The sequence below is a fragment of the Numida meleagris genome, chromosome 2 (assembly GCF_002078875.1).
Source record: "Numida meleagris isolate 19003 breed g44 Domestic line chromosome 2, NumMel1.0, whole genome shotgun sequence".
Lineage (NCBI taxonomy): Eukaryota > Metazoa > Chordata > Aves > Galliformes > Numididae > Numida > Numida meleagris.
The window spans coordinates 114120612-114140242 of record NC_034410.1 but is presented as its reverse complement, the minus strand read 5'-3'; the positions used below and the strand labels follow the sequence as shown (position 1 = coordinate 114140242).

Below are 19631 nucleotides of genomic sequence, written 5' to 3'. Positions count from 1 at the left end.
CCCAGAAAAATCCAATGGTATAGGTATTCTGTACAGACATTCTACAAAAGGCATCCATCAGTCCCAGTGCCAGTCTCAATAATCCAACCAGCTGCATGGATTGGAGCCCAGAAGTATTGAAATCCTGCACTTCACACCGTTCCCTAGCACTTGTCAGTTGAAAAGCTTTTAGCTTACTTTATCTCAGAACAACTTTCCCCATTGTGCCCCAAACACATTTCCTCTTGTATCCAGAGGTCTAGGAATACTGTAGGCCAGAAGGGCCAGAATCACAGCAGCTGCAGGAGAGGAACAGCCCTCAGTTTTCCCTCAGAACTCAGTGGCAATGTGCTGGGCATTCCAGCTGTCAGTGAAGCACTTGGTTCCTTGCCTTACAGAATCAAGGCTTAAACTGTGAAGTTTGATGCATAGCTATAACCAGAGACAGTTTTTGTCACAACATGCGGAGTCCAAGCTTTCTAAAAATGATAAAGGACTCTATTTTTTGGGAAACAGATCTGGTGAAGAGCTTCTGATTTGCTGCATTTCTCTAGAATGCAAAAAAAAAGTACTTTTCCTACCTAGACTTCCTCCACTAACCTTTATACCTGAGCTTCTTCAGAATTACAGGGTTTTCTAAATTGGAAAGGAATAAGCTGCCTGAGTTGATGATTTTGAAGACAGTAAATTACTGAGTACAACAAAAGATTATGTAGAGTGAGCCTTAAATTCTCTTTAGAGATGTTCTGACCTCACCAAATCATCACATGGGGGAAACAATAGCACTCAACTATCTTATGGGACCTAAACAAGCTTCCTCATCTAAGAAACCATTCCACTGTCTATCAACTCCTATGTCAAGAAATACTATGCACATGTTTGTTTCAATGGAATGTGAGTTGTATTTTCTTAGCTATTGAAAGGAACAGAGAAGCAGTGAGGATATGGTCTTCTGAATACCTTTTTTACATGTATACATGCTCCCTTTAATCATATTTACAGGAATATGTCAGCCTTTCATGTACAGCTCTAGGAATTACAGTAGGGCAGTAGGATCAGCTTTCTATAAGGCCGGTATGTGTGATCATTTAGCCAGTCACCAAATTTAACATGGGAATTATTTCTGGTGTGGAAACTACTTTCTTTGGCTTATCTTCTTTAGGCTCTTCAGACATACCATACTGACCCTGCCATGAAAAAGATGCTAACTCAGCTGTATTTCTATGTCATGCCTGTATTTAATGTGGATGGATACCATTATAGCTGGACAAATGTAAGTACTATCAGTAGTAGTACTCAAAAACTTGTTCAGACAGGAAGACTGAATGCTTATTATGCTGTTCAAAGGTGACTTTTTATATAATCTCACTCATCACTCTGTATCACGCAAAATTGAAGTAAATTAATTCAGTTAAAATACAATACTGAATATGATTACTGGGTTGAGCTTTTGTATGTGTGTGTGTGTACAGAGAGATTTCTGTCAAAATATAGGAATATTGCTAATTAACTATTTTAAAACTTACATTAGGATCGGTTCTGGAGAAAAACAAGATCAAAGAACTCCAGGTTTTGGTGTCATGGGGTTGATGCTAATCGCAACTGGAAAGTGAAATGGTGCGGTAAGTCTGGAAATAGTTTGGTCCAGCAGTTCAGATTACCCTGTATTTAATTAACCAACACAGTAAGTAGGTTAGGTCACATCTGTTGTGAAGTGTTCTCTTTTCCATTGTTAAAGTTGAAGCTGCTTTCTCATAACACCACAAGGCAGAGCTTAAATGTTCCTTCTATCTTAAGAAAAAAAAGTCCTACACTTTGGAAAAAGGCATCTCATCAGAAAAAAAGTTCTCATGGTATGTGTGGCAAAATTTAAAAACTGGACATACAGCTATTCTGTAGTTCTGCAATATAACTCATTCAAAGCGCAGTATTGAATTTGATCCATCGCATTTCAGAATCTACCTGACTACAATTTAGACTTTGTTTTATTTAATCAATCTCATCTCTGAAATGAACTTAGTTTTGGAAACAGATTTGCTTTGTTGGCCTTGCAGAGAAATGTCTGAGAATATTTTAAGACCATTATTGTTTGCAGTTTAATGAAGAAAGATGCTTTTAAATGCATGGAGATCAATTTTTAAGCATCTAGAATTTCTGCAAATACTTTCATAAAAACTGACCTAAATTTTGCATATGGAACACAGTAGTAAAGAAATACTAGCAGAAGATTTGGAATGAATCAATTGAAAAAGAAAGGGTACTTTATTAAAACTTACAGCAAGGTGATGCAACTCTCACACAGAAGTCAGCAGCCACTCAAGTTCTGCTGCAATCAAAAGTAATTGTACTTCATTATGAAATATAGTGTTATACATCTAGTTCTTCTGCTGACCTGCTCTCCCATCTTGAGCAACTTTCTTCACCTTCTGAAGTTGTGCTTACACACTTCTAACTCAGCAGGCCTCCCCTCAGCCCAGCCCTCTTCCACTGGAAGCCTCCAGGTGCTTCCACAGTGCTGATTGCTTGCAGTAAGTACTGTGAGATTTGACTTGATTCTCTAAGTAGACATTTTTAAATTGTAAGGATGAAAGTAAGTGAAAATAACCTACCTGGGGTGATTATAAGTGTGATGAGGGTGAACAGAATTACACATTCAATGCAACATAGACCTGTGAAATATGCTTCCAATTTCACAGAATCACGGAATCATTAAGGCTGGAAAAGACCTCTAAGATCATCTAGTCCAACCATCAGCCCATCACTACCATGCCCACTAACCATGTTCCCAAATGACACACATTTCCTGAACACCTCCAGGGACAATGACTCCACCACCTCCCTGCTCAGCCTGTTCCAATGCATTGCCACTCTTTTGGAAAAGAAATATTTCCTAATATCCAACCTGAACCTCCTATGGTGCAATGTAAGGCCATCTCATCCTATCACTCCTTTCAGGTAGTTGTAGTGAGATGAGTGTCAGCCTTTTCTATCAACTACTAAATTTATATCTATTTGCAGTAAGGAGAGGACAGACATGGAAGCACTTACAGTTGTTAGATGAGAATCCCTCCTTTACAGAAGATAGTCCTGCTACTAAGATCTTCAAGGCAATTATATGCTGCAAAAATAATGTAAAAATGAACCAAAGTCCTGCACCACTGTTATCATCTTTTATCTAAGAACATCAGTCACAACTGGAGGTATTTGGGGGACATATGTTTACTATTCAGAAGACAGCCATCAGCATAATTAGAATTGAACATTCTTTTACAAAGTCTTCAGAGCCATATTATAGTGGGACATTAATATTCACAGTGTATTTTCTTTCTAGTCCAAATTAATCTTCCTTTGGTTCAAATCATTCTGCTCCTCCCTCTCTCCTTTCTCCTGTATTAAAAATTCTCCCTTGTATTAAAACACTCCCACTGTAGTTAAACACAAACACTTTTTGCTCAATCCCAATAATGTTGGCTCATGTTTCCATGAAAGAAAAAGAATTTTTCTGGGCTGAGTGAAACAATAACAATACACACACATTGTGTGTTGCAATCCACTACTTGCTGCATTTCTTCCCTGCACTATACATGAAAGACAGGTCTTCACCCCGACTTTAAAAAATAAAAATTGTTCCAAGCTTGCTCATCATCCCAATAAGCACATGCCCTGCTTCCTGCACCAGACTCCAAATTCCACTTTATTCTCTATTTCAGCAGAGAATAAAGAGCTCTTTCATGGCCAGGGCTGACTGGTGCTCAGAAGATCCTCGCCCGGAGCCCTGTGTTCTCATTAATGTGATACTAAATCAAGCAGAGAAGAATCTGGAACATATCACACTTTGAGACTTGTAAAATCATGATGCATTTAAAATTTAATCCTGTACACACCTTTAGTTCAGTCACACCTAGAGTTCGCAGGCAAGGCTTGAACTTCACTGCTGGGCTCCCAGACAGATATGTTATGGCAGAAGCCAGCCTCAGCAAAGCCACACAGAGCTACTTGGGAAAGATAGCACAGCATCCCCTTTGCTCTCTTCTTCCCATCTAGTCCAGGGATTTGAAGTAAGCTTTATGATGTTGCTTCTGTATTCTCTAGGGGCTGAAAAAACGGCTCTGTCACTTATTATGATAAATGTCACTGCAGCCCCCTGTGCCTAAAATAGTGCACAGAAATTGCAGACAGGCCTAGGTGAATACTGACTGCAAGATCTCTGGGGTACAGATGCTCTCTGATATGCATACATGCAATAACTAGCACAATGGTTTAATGTTCATGAGATGAATCACAGAATCATAGAATCATAGAATATCACCAGTTGGAAGGGATCCGTAAGGATCGAGTCCAACTCCTGAAGCAACAGGTTATCAGACAGCCTGGAAGGGGAAAGGACAACAAGTCGTTTTGCAGCACAGAAGATGTCTCTGTGCCTTGCAATTGGTACACAAGATCATAGCTTTAAAGTCAGTAATGAGGTATAAAGAATTAAATCATTTCATATGGCAAATCCCATGAAGAAGTTTGCATCCAAAGTTCCCAAGAGAGAAGCAGTAGGAATAAAAATGTCCAGTACGTCCCAATTTCCAGTGCACCTCATTGCTCACAGAGGACTGTGTGCCACTCTGGCAGGAGAAGTGGCTGCAAGGAAGTTTAAGAATCATGCTCCAGTCATCTGTACTCCCAGTCTTGCTTCTGTACCCAATCAGATTTTGTTTTATCAGTCTCTGCATGCAGTTCCTTCGTACCTTTGATCTCATGAGATATGTCAGAGGATACTTGCCCTCCCCCAGCTGCAAAAATAAGGCAGCATGATGACGTTTTATGCAATTCTATTTCCTTCTCATGACTATAACTCTGAAATTTCACAGTTGATAGCACTGTTTCATTTTTTTCCTCCTTGTATAACTATAAAAGAACTTGCAGTATGAAAATTGAGGATATCCTCACACTGTCCATGAGCACCATGGAAACTCAGCCTCTTTACCATCAGCCAGCTTCAATCAAGGAAAAGCATTAACTACAGCTGGGATTGCAAGTGGCTCACGATAGTAGGCTGAACAGTTTAGAGAACCTTTTCTTCACTAAAAGTAACTAAACTGAGTCATATTTTACCACTGGGTCATTTAACAGTTAGCTTATAGGATTATGCTGTTTATTAAGAAGGAGGCTCATTTTCATGGTTCAGCATACAACACTGCTACAGGAGATGAAGCATCCATTAAAAAAAAAGCAATGGCTCTGCAGGCTTTGTGAAATAGCTTTCCTTTAGCTATATTATCTGAAAAGACATTGAGGCAGGGTGCTCTCGAGTTCTGGATGACATGTTGGCCATCTGTTCTGCATCGAGGACACCATCTGCCCTCAATATAACCCTTCCATATCCACTGCTATCTAGGCACTAATACCTTTTGATATCCTCACCTGTGGCCATTGAATGATAGCCTCATTTTTCTTATTATTTTCTATTTCCTATTAAATGAAGTTGCAGCATGGGATACTTTCACTTCAATTTTTTTTATTTTTATTTTTTGCATTAGGATGATTGCATAACCCTGTTCTATTTCGTATTATTATGCATTCTCACACACTGCTCTTTTCTTATTATTTGAAGATGGGAGTACTTACTATATAAAGGAAAGCTAATAAAACGCTGCTTTTGTAAGTCCCTGATGGCACAAGAGAATGTCACAAACAAACTATTATTATTCTGCAGGTCAAAGTAAAATGTGGCATTTTGAAATCACAGTGGATAAGAGTAGCATGGATTTGCATAAAAATTGTTCTTTTAGGCCCAGGCCCTCAGCTGTAAATGAGACAGTGGCTTAGAACCAGAATTGTCAGATGATAAAGGAGCCACTGCCACATCTCCTTTTCTGAGTTTCATCTTTCACTACCTCATAGGATATTACACATAGGCTTTGCTTCTGTAGCTTACTGCCACCTGAGCAGGATGATGTGGTGAAAGAAATCCTCACAACTGAACCCCTGCCCCTTTTTGAAAGAAAAATAAGTCCTGTGCAAGCTGAGATGATTTCTATTTTAGCTAACTGAGCAATCATCCCATGCAGCACATCAATTTTTTTCTCATCGGGTTTGTAAGAGTAAAAATAAGCAGTAGTCAGGGAAATTCTCCTTTTTTAAACCAGTCTCTAAGGTAATAATAAAGGTTAGCTACTTACCATTGCACTTTATAAGTCAGTATATATGACTTTACATTGTCACTTTATAAGTTAGTAAATAAAACTACTGCTAGAGGTTAGATTTGTCCTGGCAGTGACTAGTGACAGAGGCATAGTTCTCTGATTTCAAATAAACCAACTGAAACCTTGCAATGGTTTTAACAAAACCTCCTTGCTTGATGCTATCATAAAGAGTGCCTCTCATATGGAAAGCTACTGAAGAAAATACTGAAGAAAAGTGAGGTCTGACTCTCCTTTTTCTGTTGGATTAAAAACATGCCCTCTGGGAAGCATTGCGTGGAGCTGGTCACTTGGCCACTTGGTGTATCTACTAGATGAGCAGACTGCTGTACTGAGGTCCCACTGGATCATGCCCATCAGTCACATGAAAGCAATTTGTTTATTGCTTTTCATGCTTTCACACACAGGTCACATGGGCTGACCCTTAGAAATTCTGTGTGATTGTTCACCATCAGCTTTCTCATTCCGTTCTAGATGAAGGTGCCTCACTTCACCCTTGCGATGACACCTACTGTGGTCCCTTCCCTGAGTCTGAGCCTGAAGTAAAGGCTGTTGCTCATTTTCTTCGCAAACATCGTAAACAAATAAAAGCCTACTTGTCCTTCCACGCATACGCACAGATGCTGCTGTACCCTTACTCTTACAAATATGCAACTATTCCAAACTTCAGCTGTGTGGTAAGTACATTAGCACTGGGGAGAACACAGTTCACTATATAACAGGTTTTTGTATGATTTTTTGTTGAGAGGAGAGTTGTTCCTTCCATGCTCTTCACTTATTTAATATGTAGCAGTATGCATTCTGGATCTGCTTGCAATCTCGTTTCCTATTATATAACCTTCACTTGAAGTGAGTCAGCAGTAATTTGATTTAAATGGTATAGTGCCTTCCATCCATCAGTCCCTGCAAATTGCCTGATAGCATAAATCCCTGGATTTTAATTATAGGTATAATCATTTTATTTAATTTTATTTAATTAACAGTAAGAGGAATTATGTAGTTAAGTCCTTGGGCATCTATCTGGAATTCTGTCCATTCATACTCAGAACACTTGAGGCACAAAGAAGATCATCTTCAATTTTATGACCAAAATAAAATTGAAGTGGTTTGCATTGATCCATTAGAAGAGAAATCTGGTAGATTTCACTTCACTTCTATTGCTTTATGTATCAGTCTGCTCAGGCATAGTGTTTTTAGCACTTTAAGACAAGTAGTTAATTAACACCAAGTGCTTTGGAGCTTTTCTCTATTAGGAGAATAAATTAATAGTGTGGATTTTGATGCAAGCCTATTGATCTGCAAATACATCAATTCATGTATTCCATGCTCATCCAAATGCAGGAAAGCTATTCCCCCTGCCTGCAGTTTGAAGTCTGTTTTCAGCCAGCCTCCTGTGCACTTAACCCTCCCTTTAGCCCATTCTCCTAGGGAAGCGTTGCTCAACCTTTTCTTGCTGTTTGCTCCTGCTCACAAGTGCCCACTGCAGCAATCAGGAGCAAGCCCCTTTCTTTTGCCCTCAATTCTTGGTAAGATTACATGGTCCATATATCTCTCATTTTGGTCTTGAAAGTTACAGTGACATTTAGCTTAGCAGTTTAAGCTTGTTTACTTCAAAAAGAGCTTAACTGCATCTTAGATTTATCCTGTGCAGAATAAATGATGTGTTAGTCCCTGGAGACTTGCTTAAGTTTCACTCTGCTGCCCTCTGAAGAGGCTGAGCAGCAAGCGCTGCACAAACTGAATTCTTTGTTGGTTTATTTCTGTTACGACACTTAATTTCATGAGCTACCAAAATTTCTACTGTGTGATGTCATTCTTGGGAAACAGAGCAAATTAGAAGTTAGCTATGCAGTCAGTGGAGCTAAAAATAAAAGATCTGTGGGGACTGACTGTGAATAAATCCATGAACCTTGTTTTTATTCTACCTTCTCCACCCTCTTTTGGGGAGTAGCAAAGAGAAAGAAGAGCCTCCCAAAAGAGCTGGTAACTATTACTTACCAAAAAAGTGTACACTTGGAATTCTAAACCCCAGGATCTCATTTCTCTGAAGACGAGCAGGTGCAAGCATTCTTTTTAGAACAGCCAAGACAGGAAAACACAAAGATGTGGTGTTAGGAAGAATCAGCATCTCCTCTGCAAGACGACTGCTGGCTATCAACAACGCTCAGACTAATGTAAAAAAAACAGCAGACACGGTGTCACAAAATTCATTCCAAGGAAAAGGAATCTCTAAGAGTTTTCACACACATTACCAAGTCTCTAATGCATGCTCTCATTGCTTGGTGGCTATTTTCTTTCTGAGGCAGGGTGACTGCCCCTCAGTGCACACACTCTGACTTTCCATCCACAGCTTTTAGACCAAAGGAGCCCATTTTTGATGAGTGCTAATTGTCCCCTAAGTTTGTGAGACCTTGGATCCATAGAGTTTTGCATCAGACCGAGTGGTGTGAGGACCTAAAGCAACAAATAAACAGTCCTGGACACATGGAAGTAAAATCCCAGTTCTAAATATTCTGCCAGTATTTGGAATCCATCATTATTTTTACTACAATGAGGCAAAAAGAACAGGGAGGTTGGAATAAGGAACTGAAGTAATTTCCTGTTATTTAGAAAGTTCAGTGTGTGTGTTAGAGTGAAAATGAATGGAATACTGTTGCTTATTTATTTATAAGTTTTAATATTTGCCAACAGCCAAAGGCTCCATCAGCTGGTGGCTCCTTTGAACAATCTTTAATATTTGAAGTGTCTCTACTGGTGACTCAGGCTGAGGTTTCAGATTCTCCAGTTCTCTTGTAGAATTACAGTGTGTTGGAAAGTGGCACTCCCTGTTTCCTGCTGCTGATGGAACAAGCTTTGCTGGTCTACGTGGACTCTGTACAGACGACTCTGCATGTACAACAGATAGAGCATTTGGTGTGAACAGAGGGGCACAATTAATCCCAGGCAAAAGAAAAGGTGTTTCTGTCTAGGTTGTATCATTCTGGAGAGCTGTCAGTTACCATTTAGATTAAAGTGTTCAATAATTCAGAGTTGCTTTGAAAGGGGAGAGCTGTGTACTGATCACAACATGCATATTCTGTTCTAATTTAGGCACAAGTCTCTTATTAACACTCTCTTGAAATCTGTTCTTTTAAAATGCTTAAAATGTGAATCGTACTTTAAGATTGAAGAAAAGAAAAACAACAGCAGAAGCATTTATTCACCTAGAGGGTTTTAAATTTCACCTACTGTTCGCTTCTTTTTTTCCTGTGCAGTCATTTGCTGTACAGTTTACAGTGAGATTATATGACACAGCTGAGCTTGTGTATCTCTTCATAAATATCTGACAATTCTGTATGGAACTTTCTCCTTCAGGGTACTCAAAGGCTAGGTGCTTGGAAATATTCATGGTATGAACAGCATGGCAAGACGCAGTCCCCAGTTGCAGGAGCATTACCCCAACAGTGCCTGCGAGCAGCAGCCCTCAGGGCTAAGAGCAGTGGGGGGACACCTGCCTACGTGCCCTACATGCTTGAGTCCTTCCTGGGCTGACCTTTGGGTACTTGCTGGCCCTGTGCAGAGCTCAATGCTGTTGTGCTGTTCAAAAATGGGAATTGCCCAAGTATTTCTTCACAATTATTTCAACATGGCTCGCCCCTCTTCTGTCATTGCTCTATAATGTGTAAGTCATGCAGGGAGTGCTCTCCTTCGTGGCTGTGTTCTCCTTTCCATGGCATATCTACTCGAACATCCACCAGGGCTATGGCCTAACAGGGTCTGACACCTCCTCACCCTTCAGGATCATGTGTGTGCCCTGACTCACAAAAGTCAAGGCATCCACATGTGTAAGAAGGGAGCAGTCCCAAGGACAGCACTTCCCACTGCCTCAGGCCTCCCATTACCTTCTCATGCTTGGTGTGGCTGAGTCAGAAGTTACCCTTCAGCACCAGCTGCCACATCCCAGCCCTGCACGGAACCTCAGCAGTGCAGCTTCTCATGGAGGAGATATGACAGAGATGGGGGGTGAGCTGAAAACACCAGGCTGCAGTCTCCAGCACAACAGTCCTGCACTGAGAAATAAGCCGAACAAATCCAGTTGCGCCTAGCAGAGTTTCATAATGGGGTTAAAAAATTGCTCTTCCGTTTGTTAAGAGCACTTGTCATTGTAAAATTAACTGCCCAAAGCCCTGCTTGCTCACCAGTGTCACCAGTGAGTAAAAATAAATGTGGATTGTTTTATTTTCCAGAATGACATTTTAAAGCAGTTTTCTCTCGCTGGTCTGCTAGAGTGGACAGAGATCCACAACAGGAATGTCTGTACTGGTCAAACCAGAGATTAAGCTTGAATCCTGACTCCTGACAATGGCAAAGGACTGGAAGTTAAGTGAAGGTGAATAAATGGAAAGGCAGGTACAGAGTAATCCTTGTCAGAGCACTCATCCATGTCTGCTGAATAGCAGCATAAGGACCAAGCTCATCAGGAGTTGCATAAACTGAATACTACAGCTCTTCAGGAAATAAAAATACTTAATTACTGCAGCTTCCCACGGAGGTTCAAATTCCAGCAGTTTCTAGCTCCAATGGTGTTCTGTCCAATGGTGTAGAGGAGATCACTCGGTGTTTTCTAGGTATCCCTGGCCTTCACTCTACATTCTACAGGATTCTTTCCTCTGAGAATACAATATTCATTTTCCTTTCAAACATTTGCATCTTTTCTTTGTGTTTGCAAGCACTGTTCATTGTGACCCTCAGAATTTGCCATGGGCCAGGACTTCTGCTCCCAGTTCTACAGGATGCCATGAACCTCCTAAATAGAGTGCAATTCATATGGATTTTGAAATGTAAATGCCGATTTTCCTCATGCAGTTCTAAATTTGCGTTTCTGCAACAGTGGAAATGGATCTCCAGGCCCATGCATCTGATCCTAAAGAAAGTTAGACCAGTGGTGAACACTCTCCAGTCCATCAGAGATTCAGGAGTGTAGTTTGCCTCTTTCCCTCTTCCGACTCTGCTCACATAACAACTGTGTAATGTAGTCTTCACTCACCCAGCAGAAATGAGGTTTAGTGGACAGGGAAATACATGTGCACGTGTTGGCAGAAAATGTTTGTGCGGCTTTTTTTCTGCCTAAAAAAGAGATTCTTTCATCTCACCATCTCACAGGTTACCAACATTTGTTGTGTCACTGAATTGGTACACATACACCTATAATTACAGATATTTAATGGCTGATCATTCACAGTACAATGAGCTTTTATATGCCATGAAAATACTGAATCAAGTTCTTAGCATTAGGGAATTGCTGTCAGTAAAAATAAATAATGCATTTCTCACTTAAAATCACTTTAGATTAGCTGCCACGGACTTACAGAACAGGGCATTGCACCAGTAGTCGGCAACACATGGCTCACATTCCAGCCCCAGTGCAGCATTTAATTCAGAATCTATTTCATGCATTTGTTTTTTCTCCTCCCCACAGGAATCTGCAGCTTATAATGCTGTTAATGCTCTTCAGTCTGCCTATGGTGTAAGATACAGATATGGTCCTGCATCCAGCACTTTGTGTGAGTTTCCCTCTGACGCAGGTTTATGGCTACCTATAACAAGGAGGCCACCTTTGTTATAACAAAGGAAGCAAATATTGTTTAAACAAACTTTGCTCCAGTTGTGGATGGTGAGAAAGGCGGAAGAAGTTTTGTAACCGACTCTGTTGATTGCAGTAAGATTAAGCCAACTGATGCAATAAAAGAAATTAAAATGCAATGCATTTGAGAGGGGAAATCCAGCAAGTTGCATATTCAGAAAATATAAAAACAGATCTTTTTTTTATAAAAGATCTTTATCATATCCTGCAAATGCACTGCAAAGTTATGAAGCATTTGGGAGAAAATAATTCGAAGTAGTTTTCATTTTTCACTATTACTTTGTCTCTCTCTCTGTGCCCCTGTGACAGATGCAGCCATTCAGAGAGCTCATTATGAAATCTAAGATGATCTCTTTAAAACCCAGGTTTCAAATTTCTCAGTGGTTAAATGATGATAACTGGCAGCAATAGTAACTTTATGTAAATATCTTTCATTTTTCTCTATAAACAAAATGTTCTTAAAATATGCCCTTTAAATACATAATGCCATTTGTCAGACAAGCTCTCCACACAGACCGGAAAGAGGAAATGATATTCAGTAAGTTTCAGAGAAACATCATTCTCTTTACTTAAACTAAGAGGCCTGTATTCACTTGGCAAAGATAAGAGACTGAAAAAGTTAGGAACTTAAGTAAATAGCAAGATCTTTCACAAGTAATCTCCTGCATCTCCCTTGCTGTTGCTGTGTTTTGATTGGGGCTCTATGTGTCACACTTTATCATGGGCCCCCATCTCACAGCACAGTCATCGTCTTGTGCTCATTAGTGCAGTCATTCACTGTGTCGAAGGAAGAGCACTGTGAATTAATGCTAGAACTGCACTGAGGAAAGCAGGCTGTATGGGAGATGGAGCTTTATATAAATATAAGTGTCTTGGGTAATCAACATATGGAGATCACGAAAAGCATAAGAAACACACTTCCTCTGGAAGGTTTGTTAATATTAGACACCACCTATGCAAATGCTCTCATGCTGTAAGGAAACCATGAGACAATGAGACAGAAATGAAAGGAAATTTTAAAAGCACTTTTAAAAGGAAACTGTAGTTTATTTTATCATCTTTCTCCCTTCTGTCTGCAAATGAATTAACTAAAATAGTCCAAAAAGTTAAGCTGAGGAGCGTTCATGCAAGGGTCCGGCTGGGAAATCTTTGTGGAATCAAAACTTTAGACTGCACTTACTTGGAGACAAAAACTGTTTGGGGCTTTATACCAAAAGTTCACTTTTACTGAAGGTTCGCTTTACACAGAGAAGTCAGCTATTAATTTTTTCCTGTGAAAATCAAGGGTCTAATCCTCTGTTGAGCTGATCACCTTTCACAAGGTTCTGGGCATCTCTGAAGGGTGTTCAGGGTCAGGGAGCAACAGCTTGAGTTGCAGTTGTACTCACAGTGTGCTGTAGATAAATGCCAGACTAACTATCCAGTGCTTCCAACATGACAGGCACTGAAACTGTTGTTTCTTTTTTTAAGCAGTTGCTGAATTCTCTCTTTCAGATGTGAGTTCTGGCAGCTCCATGGACTGGGCCTACAAAAATGGCATCCCATACGCGTTTGCGTTTGAGCTGCGTGACACCGGGCACTTTGGATTTTTACTTCCTGAGACTCTGATCAGACCAACCTGCACAGAGACCATGCTTGCAGTTAAAAATATCACTTTTCATCTGCTGAAGAAATGTCATTGAGAGCTATTTCTAGGCTCTGGAACTGAGAATTTTACTTCCACAATTAATTCCTTTCAGTGAATTTATCATGCTAAGCTTGGCCTATAGAAGCTATAGAATATAATGGGAAATATGGTATTGTTTCTACTAGATTCACATGGCTGGAAATAGAAAAAAAGTCCATGAAGTTGATATACTATCTTAGTTATCCAGTTGATGTAACATGCTTAGCTCTTTTTTGTGATGTATCTTTGATTCTCTCACAGGGACTTCAGTGGGGTAGGCCAAGGGCCACATATAGATGCCTGAGAGAAAACTCAGTTTCCAGACTGTCCCTGGCCTTACTGCTTTCCCAGACATCAAGACTTCCCTCAGTGGAGTTTCTCAAACCAGGGGATAACGTTTACATTCATGTATACGCACTCTGCGCCCCAGCACCGGACCATGTCTATAGCAGCAAATGGCAGCGTGACATATAGTTCCAGCTGGTCGTGCTACAAGTAGCAATGTGGCTTTCTTCTGCATGTACACATACGTATGTATTTGCACTTCTGTGATTTCTTTTCATACAACATGAGATTTGACCCAAGGTTCCCTTTAACCATTAAGAAATAACTACTTTCCAATGTGTACATTGGAGTGGACATATTACGTTTGAAAATGTAACTTCACTAAAGACGTGTAAGAATTATTATGAAACATTATTGAACTGTACAGTACTGTGCTTTATGGAGGGACAGTAGCTGACAAAGCAACTTGCCATGACTTGCAGCTTGGAACCGGGCAGGCAACAGGTTCTTTTAGGTTTTGCTACAGTCAGTCTATGCCCATTTCCACGAGCTGAGGATTTAGCCTTAAACTGCAATTACGGTGCTAAGTGATGTTTTATTCATCGGTAACCTTGCAGAGAGTTCTGTGGCTATGTGGCTGTTCTTGGAAGTCATATTTTTTGCATGCTTTAAAGGAATTAATAATAGATTCTTAAGTGGGACAGAGGTGAAATCAGAAGCTTTACAGCTGAAAGAGAATAAGCACCATGTTGGAAAGAACAATGATGAAAGCACAAAAAATGTAACAACTTGTTGAGGTTTTTTGGGTGCTTTTAAAATAGTATTTTTTTCATCTTATATCTGCAAAAGCATATATTTTACTTTATTATTTTTGCGTTTAATCTTATGCCATAACAATTTAAATAAGATGTATTTGTTAATAAAATCATCAGAGGCTTTTGAAGTACTCTTCATATTTTATTCCATTGTTAAGGCCTTAGTTCATGGATTTAGCAATTTTCCCTATTTGTAAAACATTACTGACACTGAAGATACAACATTTGAAAAAATCTACATCCTCTCTAGATACATGCTTGAACTTAGAAAACAGACAACATGTTTGAGACTGGGGAGCACTATATTTTAATAAAAATGACACTGTCTTCAGGACTGCAAAAGGCAATCAGTTGAGTAAAGATGACAGAATCTCATTCTCTGTAAAAACAATTTCTTATTAAAATGTATTTATTTTAAGCAAGTTTTCTGAAAGCTTGTCCAGATTTGATTAGTTCAGACTTGTCTGAGTAATGTGAGTTTCTAATCTGCTTTAATTAATACCTACAGGACAGGAGCTCTAAAAATATCTACCCACTGGTCATCTCCCATTTGCTTATGACCATAATTACTAAATATTTTGAAGGCAGCAACAGCAATCTCTTGCTATGTACAAATTCTTGACAATCGGTCTTGATTGTATGTAAGTTAAGTAGTACTAATTGTCAAGAGTTATTCTGGATTTAGGTAATAAGATTGAACTATTACAAGAACATGTGGGACTGAAGTGAAGGACAGAAGGTGTGAAAGATGCCTAATCAACATAAGGTGGTTTACCACAGCAGTGCTACAATACAAACTTTTCCACATATGATCCAAGAAAAAATAGATTCATATGTGATTAGTTGATTCTTGTTCACAGTTTAATGGTTCATCACAAGAAACACTTCAGCTTTGTCTCCATACCATCACATCTCCACTAGTACTGAAAAGTAATTGAACTCTTGGAAGGAAAAAAACAACAAAAACAAAACAGCTTTTTTAGTTTTTTAAAAAAAAAGGTCCTAACATTGTAGATACAGGTGACCCTGTACCAGAATAATCACAGGTATTCTTACATTTCCCTAAGAAGCTTTGACATTTAGAAGAATTTGATTTCAAAAACACTTGATGAATAAATCTACATCCTGGCCTCCGGGTAGACTAAGCCTGAATACTATGTTTTGCATGCAGCTATAACCTCAGAGCTAAGCTGAGCTTTGAAGATCTTTCCATACAGAATAATTCAGTGACTCATAGCTGAATGGAAGTGTAAACAGTCTTTGACTCTTTTAAGTTCAGGGTCACTAAGGCTGATCAGAAAGACTGTCACTGAAAAGGAATAAAACCTATTTCCTGAATTAAGAATTTGTGAGACAATTAATCAGCAAGAGTGATTCTAAATAGAGCAATTTACTCTAAGGAAAGAGCTTTATGTCAGCTATTTGGGTACAGAACAACAGCCTTTTTGACTTAAAGATGTTACTTCTTTGAACATTTCTTTCTTGCCTCCATAATTACTTACATCTCTTCCCTCTATACTTCCCTTCTGCAATCTTTATTGTCTGTAGGACAACAGAATTGGTAACTGCTTTTGAGAAATGTGAGTTTATCTTAAGATGATAGGTATAGTTTATCGTTCAACACAATAGAAAGCACATGAACAGCAAAACAGTGGTTATTAATCTAGTAGACAAAATCAGATGTATATAATCATTACATTAATTCAGTATTTACACTTTCATTGATTATGGATAGACTAAATACAACTGCTTCTGTAACCTGGAAAAAGTGTTCAGACAAGGTTTTGTGAACATCTGTTCTTTCCTTTGATAGCTTTTATGTTTTAAGAACTGGGGGGTTAATTTCTGTGAAAGAAACAGGCCCACAGCTCTGCAAGTCACCAAGCCCAAGCACAAAAATTTTCCCAAATGAGAGCTTAGAAAGATTCCAAAGGACTTTGAACTGTCATTCATAAATTGATTTTCAAAAATTACCTTTATAGGTATGAGTTTAGTTGCAAATCTCGAAGAAATAACAAAGCTGAAGGGTTAAGTTCCACCATCTTTTTCAGAAGCTGCTTCAAAAAGACCACTGTATTTGGTCACCCATGTAACACATAAAGCCTTCACAAAAATGCAATTCTTTTTTTGAAATGTCCTAAATTTCAGCAGAAAGATTCCAAATAACCCTGAATGCCAACATTCATTTACTTGGAAACAACCAGTACCAGTCAGTTTGTCTACAAAACAAACTGCAGCGTGCTGATTGCACTATCTGCTCGAGGACTGCACAAAATAACTGCTTAGTGAAAACACTACACCTAATTCTTACAGCTGAGAAGACAGCATCACAATTCCTACCAAAAACAGGTTAATATTTAATTATTCTAGTTTATTTGTAGTAAACAACACCCTCCCTTCTTATGTTTGCATTCAATTTAATGGTATTGCTCTAAGGGTAAGATATTCAGAAGCACGAGTTGAGCAATATTTTCATAAGCCCTTTGACCTTCCCTTTGGCTGTGAGAAACTACTGTTTCCATAATTTCAATAAATTCAATAATTTCCATAATTCAGTGCTATATAACAGTCACATTCATTGCTAAAAATGCTAGTCTCACACATAGCGATTTAATGGTTTTGACTTTAGTGACTAAAAGCCAGAATGTTACCAATTTCAGTCAGTTCTTAAGTGATGGTAAAACACTAGAATAATATCTCAAATATATATCAACTTTCCACCTGCTGCAGAAAACAGAAATGAGAACAGAAATCCAAACAAATCACAGAGAGAGTTTTTAAATATGAACCCCGTGGCATTAATTATATTTCATCACACAAAATACTTTTTAAAGATTTTTTAAATCTTCCGTCCACTGAAAATGTAGGCCATCTGGAATGCTTAATGTCCAATTCTCATTCTCTTTCAGAATAAAAGTTTAAGGTCCAAAGAGATGTGATTGTTTCCTCCTGTCAATGTAGGAGAAAATCTGTATGTGGACTCATTTGTGTTCTGACAGATTCTATCAATAGATCCTCAAGCCACATCCGCACTCTGGAGTCAGCAGTATACATGCTGGTGGCTGGTCTGCCTTGGATGAAGGTGAACTAGAGTCCAGAGTGGCTTTCACACTCCTGAATGTGCCCGTCTCCCTACTTGAGAAGCACTGCTTGAGCCAGCTGCTCAGAAACTCACACCTGTAAGCTTCACATGATGTCAGAGGGGCCTACCTTAACAACAAGGTCTTTTGTGAATATCTGCAAATCTGAGATAACCAGGGTCACCTCAGAGCAATGAACTAATACACAGTTCTACTTAGCAAGTAAGATGTTCGGAGCATTTAAAGAACATTTAAAATAGGTGTACTATGGAACCCAGAAGCCCCTAAATGTTTGTCCCTGTCTGACAGTCAGAAGTGCTCAACCAGAAAGTTGTGGCTTTCTGCACGTGCAGATCCTTTCAAACAGTCTCCAGAGAGACTGAATCAAGTATGGCAGGGCTTGCCCTTGGACTTGGACATCAGGGAATGCACTCATAAATAATAGATTCAAATGTTAATTAAAAAATGTTGCCACTGTCCCCAGTCGTGCAGAAAATGCAGTGTCTTTGACAAAGAAAATCCATCCTTTACAACAAAGACACAGGATAATGTTGTCATCTGCCCTGCCTGCTCCAAGGTTCCTGCTACCCTACCACTATTTGGCAGTACTGGAACACATATGGGCTGAAAGTCATAACAGGGAAATATTTTAATCTATCCCCAGGTCTGTAGGAGTGCATACTTTTACTGAAATAACAGATAACCAGTTCTGAAATAAATATTGTGGTAGAACTGCGAGCAGGTGTTTTAGTCTTTTGTGCCGACTACTAAGTGCCAGGCTGTTTCTCTGCCTACCAGTACAGGTTGAGGCTGGCAGGGAGAGCGTCTCATTTTTTAACCAAATAATGAATCTTTTTTATTAATCAGTTCTGAGCAGAAAATCAAGTTAGGTCTGAGAAAGTTTCACTTTGTAACAGAATGTTCAGTTTTCTTGAAAATAATGCATCTGTTGGAATTGCAAAAACAGAAACAGCATAGCAGTCTGAAATCTTAGCCAAAATGACTGATCTACTTACTGCTTTACTGCTTTGTTTTACTTTGTTTCCAGATTGCAAAAATTTGGGTTGATTGGGCAGTCTAAAATGTTCTCCTGTGCTTAATTAGCCAGAAACAGATGTTGACTGTGGTTTTTTTAGGGGGAAAAAAAAAAGCAATCTGGCATATTTTAAGCTCTTTATGCAGACTAATTGCTTTGCTCTGAATTAAATTATCACGTTCACAAAGCTGAATGCGGTTTGGAAAGGGACACTGTTATTTTCCTGGGAGCCAGCCAGCTTTCCAAGGGTTAAGCAAGCAGTGCTTGCCTCTGTGGCAGGAGAAGCAGGGCTGCTGTTTGGCCTTGTTAGCACAGAATCTGTCAAAAAGGCAAAATGTACAGAGCCTTATCTCACAGGGTAAACTTGCTACATCATGCTGCACGCAGCTCCGTTTCTCTCCCTCCATTTCCAAACCAAAGCAAGTCCTGTCTGTCGGTGACAACTTCAGGCTCTAACAGATTCTAATTTTCGGTGCTAAATTTAAGTGGTGAACCTGTTAAAATGTGCCAGCTTCCCCACATACCTACGCAGCCCCATTCACACACAAACAAGGCGCCTGGCTGCACAGGGTGTACTTAGCGCATGAGGCCTTATGTAATGGCGGCGCTGCGCTCCTTGGGAGCCGCAGGGCTGTGGGCAGCAGGCCACGTGTGTGGGCATCTCCCCTCTGCACGCTGCAAGCACCCCAGTTCAGTCACCAACACTATTACAACCATGTCAAACTCGAAGCTCTTCTTCTGGGATTGTTTCAGTGTATTTCTGTGGCATACCACATAGAAGCTCCAATCACTGTCCGTACCCTTTGTGCGCTCACAGCACAGAGCCAAGGGGTCAGGTTTTGCTGTCATGAATGCTCGCCCCACTATGGGCCTCACTGTGAGGTGTTATGTCCTCAAGCCTCAATGCTGGTTGCATCTCAGAAAGCCTTTGTTATCTCATGGGTTATGATGAA

At 39.6% G+C, this 19631-nt stretch overlaps 1 protein-coding gene across 1 annotated transcript in view; it reads left to right on the top strand.

Moving 5' to 3' along the window:
- Positions 1-14676, top strand: part of CPA6 (carboxypeptidase A6) — an 86740-nt gene extending 72064 nt beyond the window's left edge. The window contains exons 7-11 of the mRNA XM_021388547.1: positions 1142-1252; positions 1511-1601; positions 6648-6850; positions 11632-11716; positions 13291-14676. Of these exons, the coding sequence (XP_021244222.1) occupies positions 1142-1252; positions 1511-1601; positions 6648-6850; positions 11632-11716; positions 13291-13478 (678 nt within the window). The 3' untranslated portion in view covers positions 13479-14676. The remainder of the gene's footprint in view (positions 1-1141; positions 1253-1510; positions 1602-6647; positions 6851-11631; positions 11717-13290) is intronic.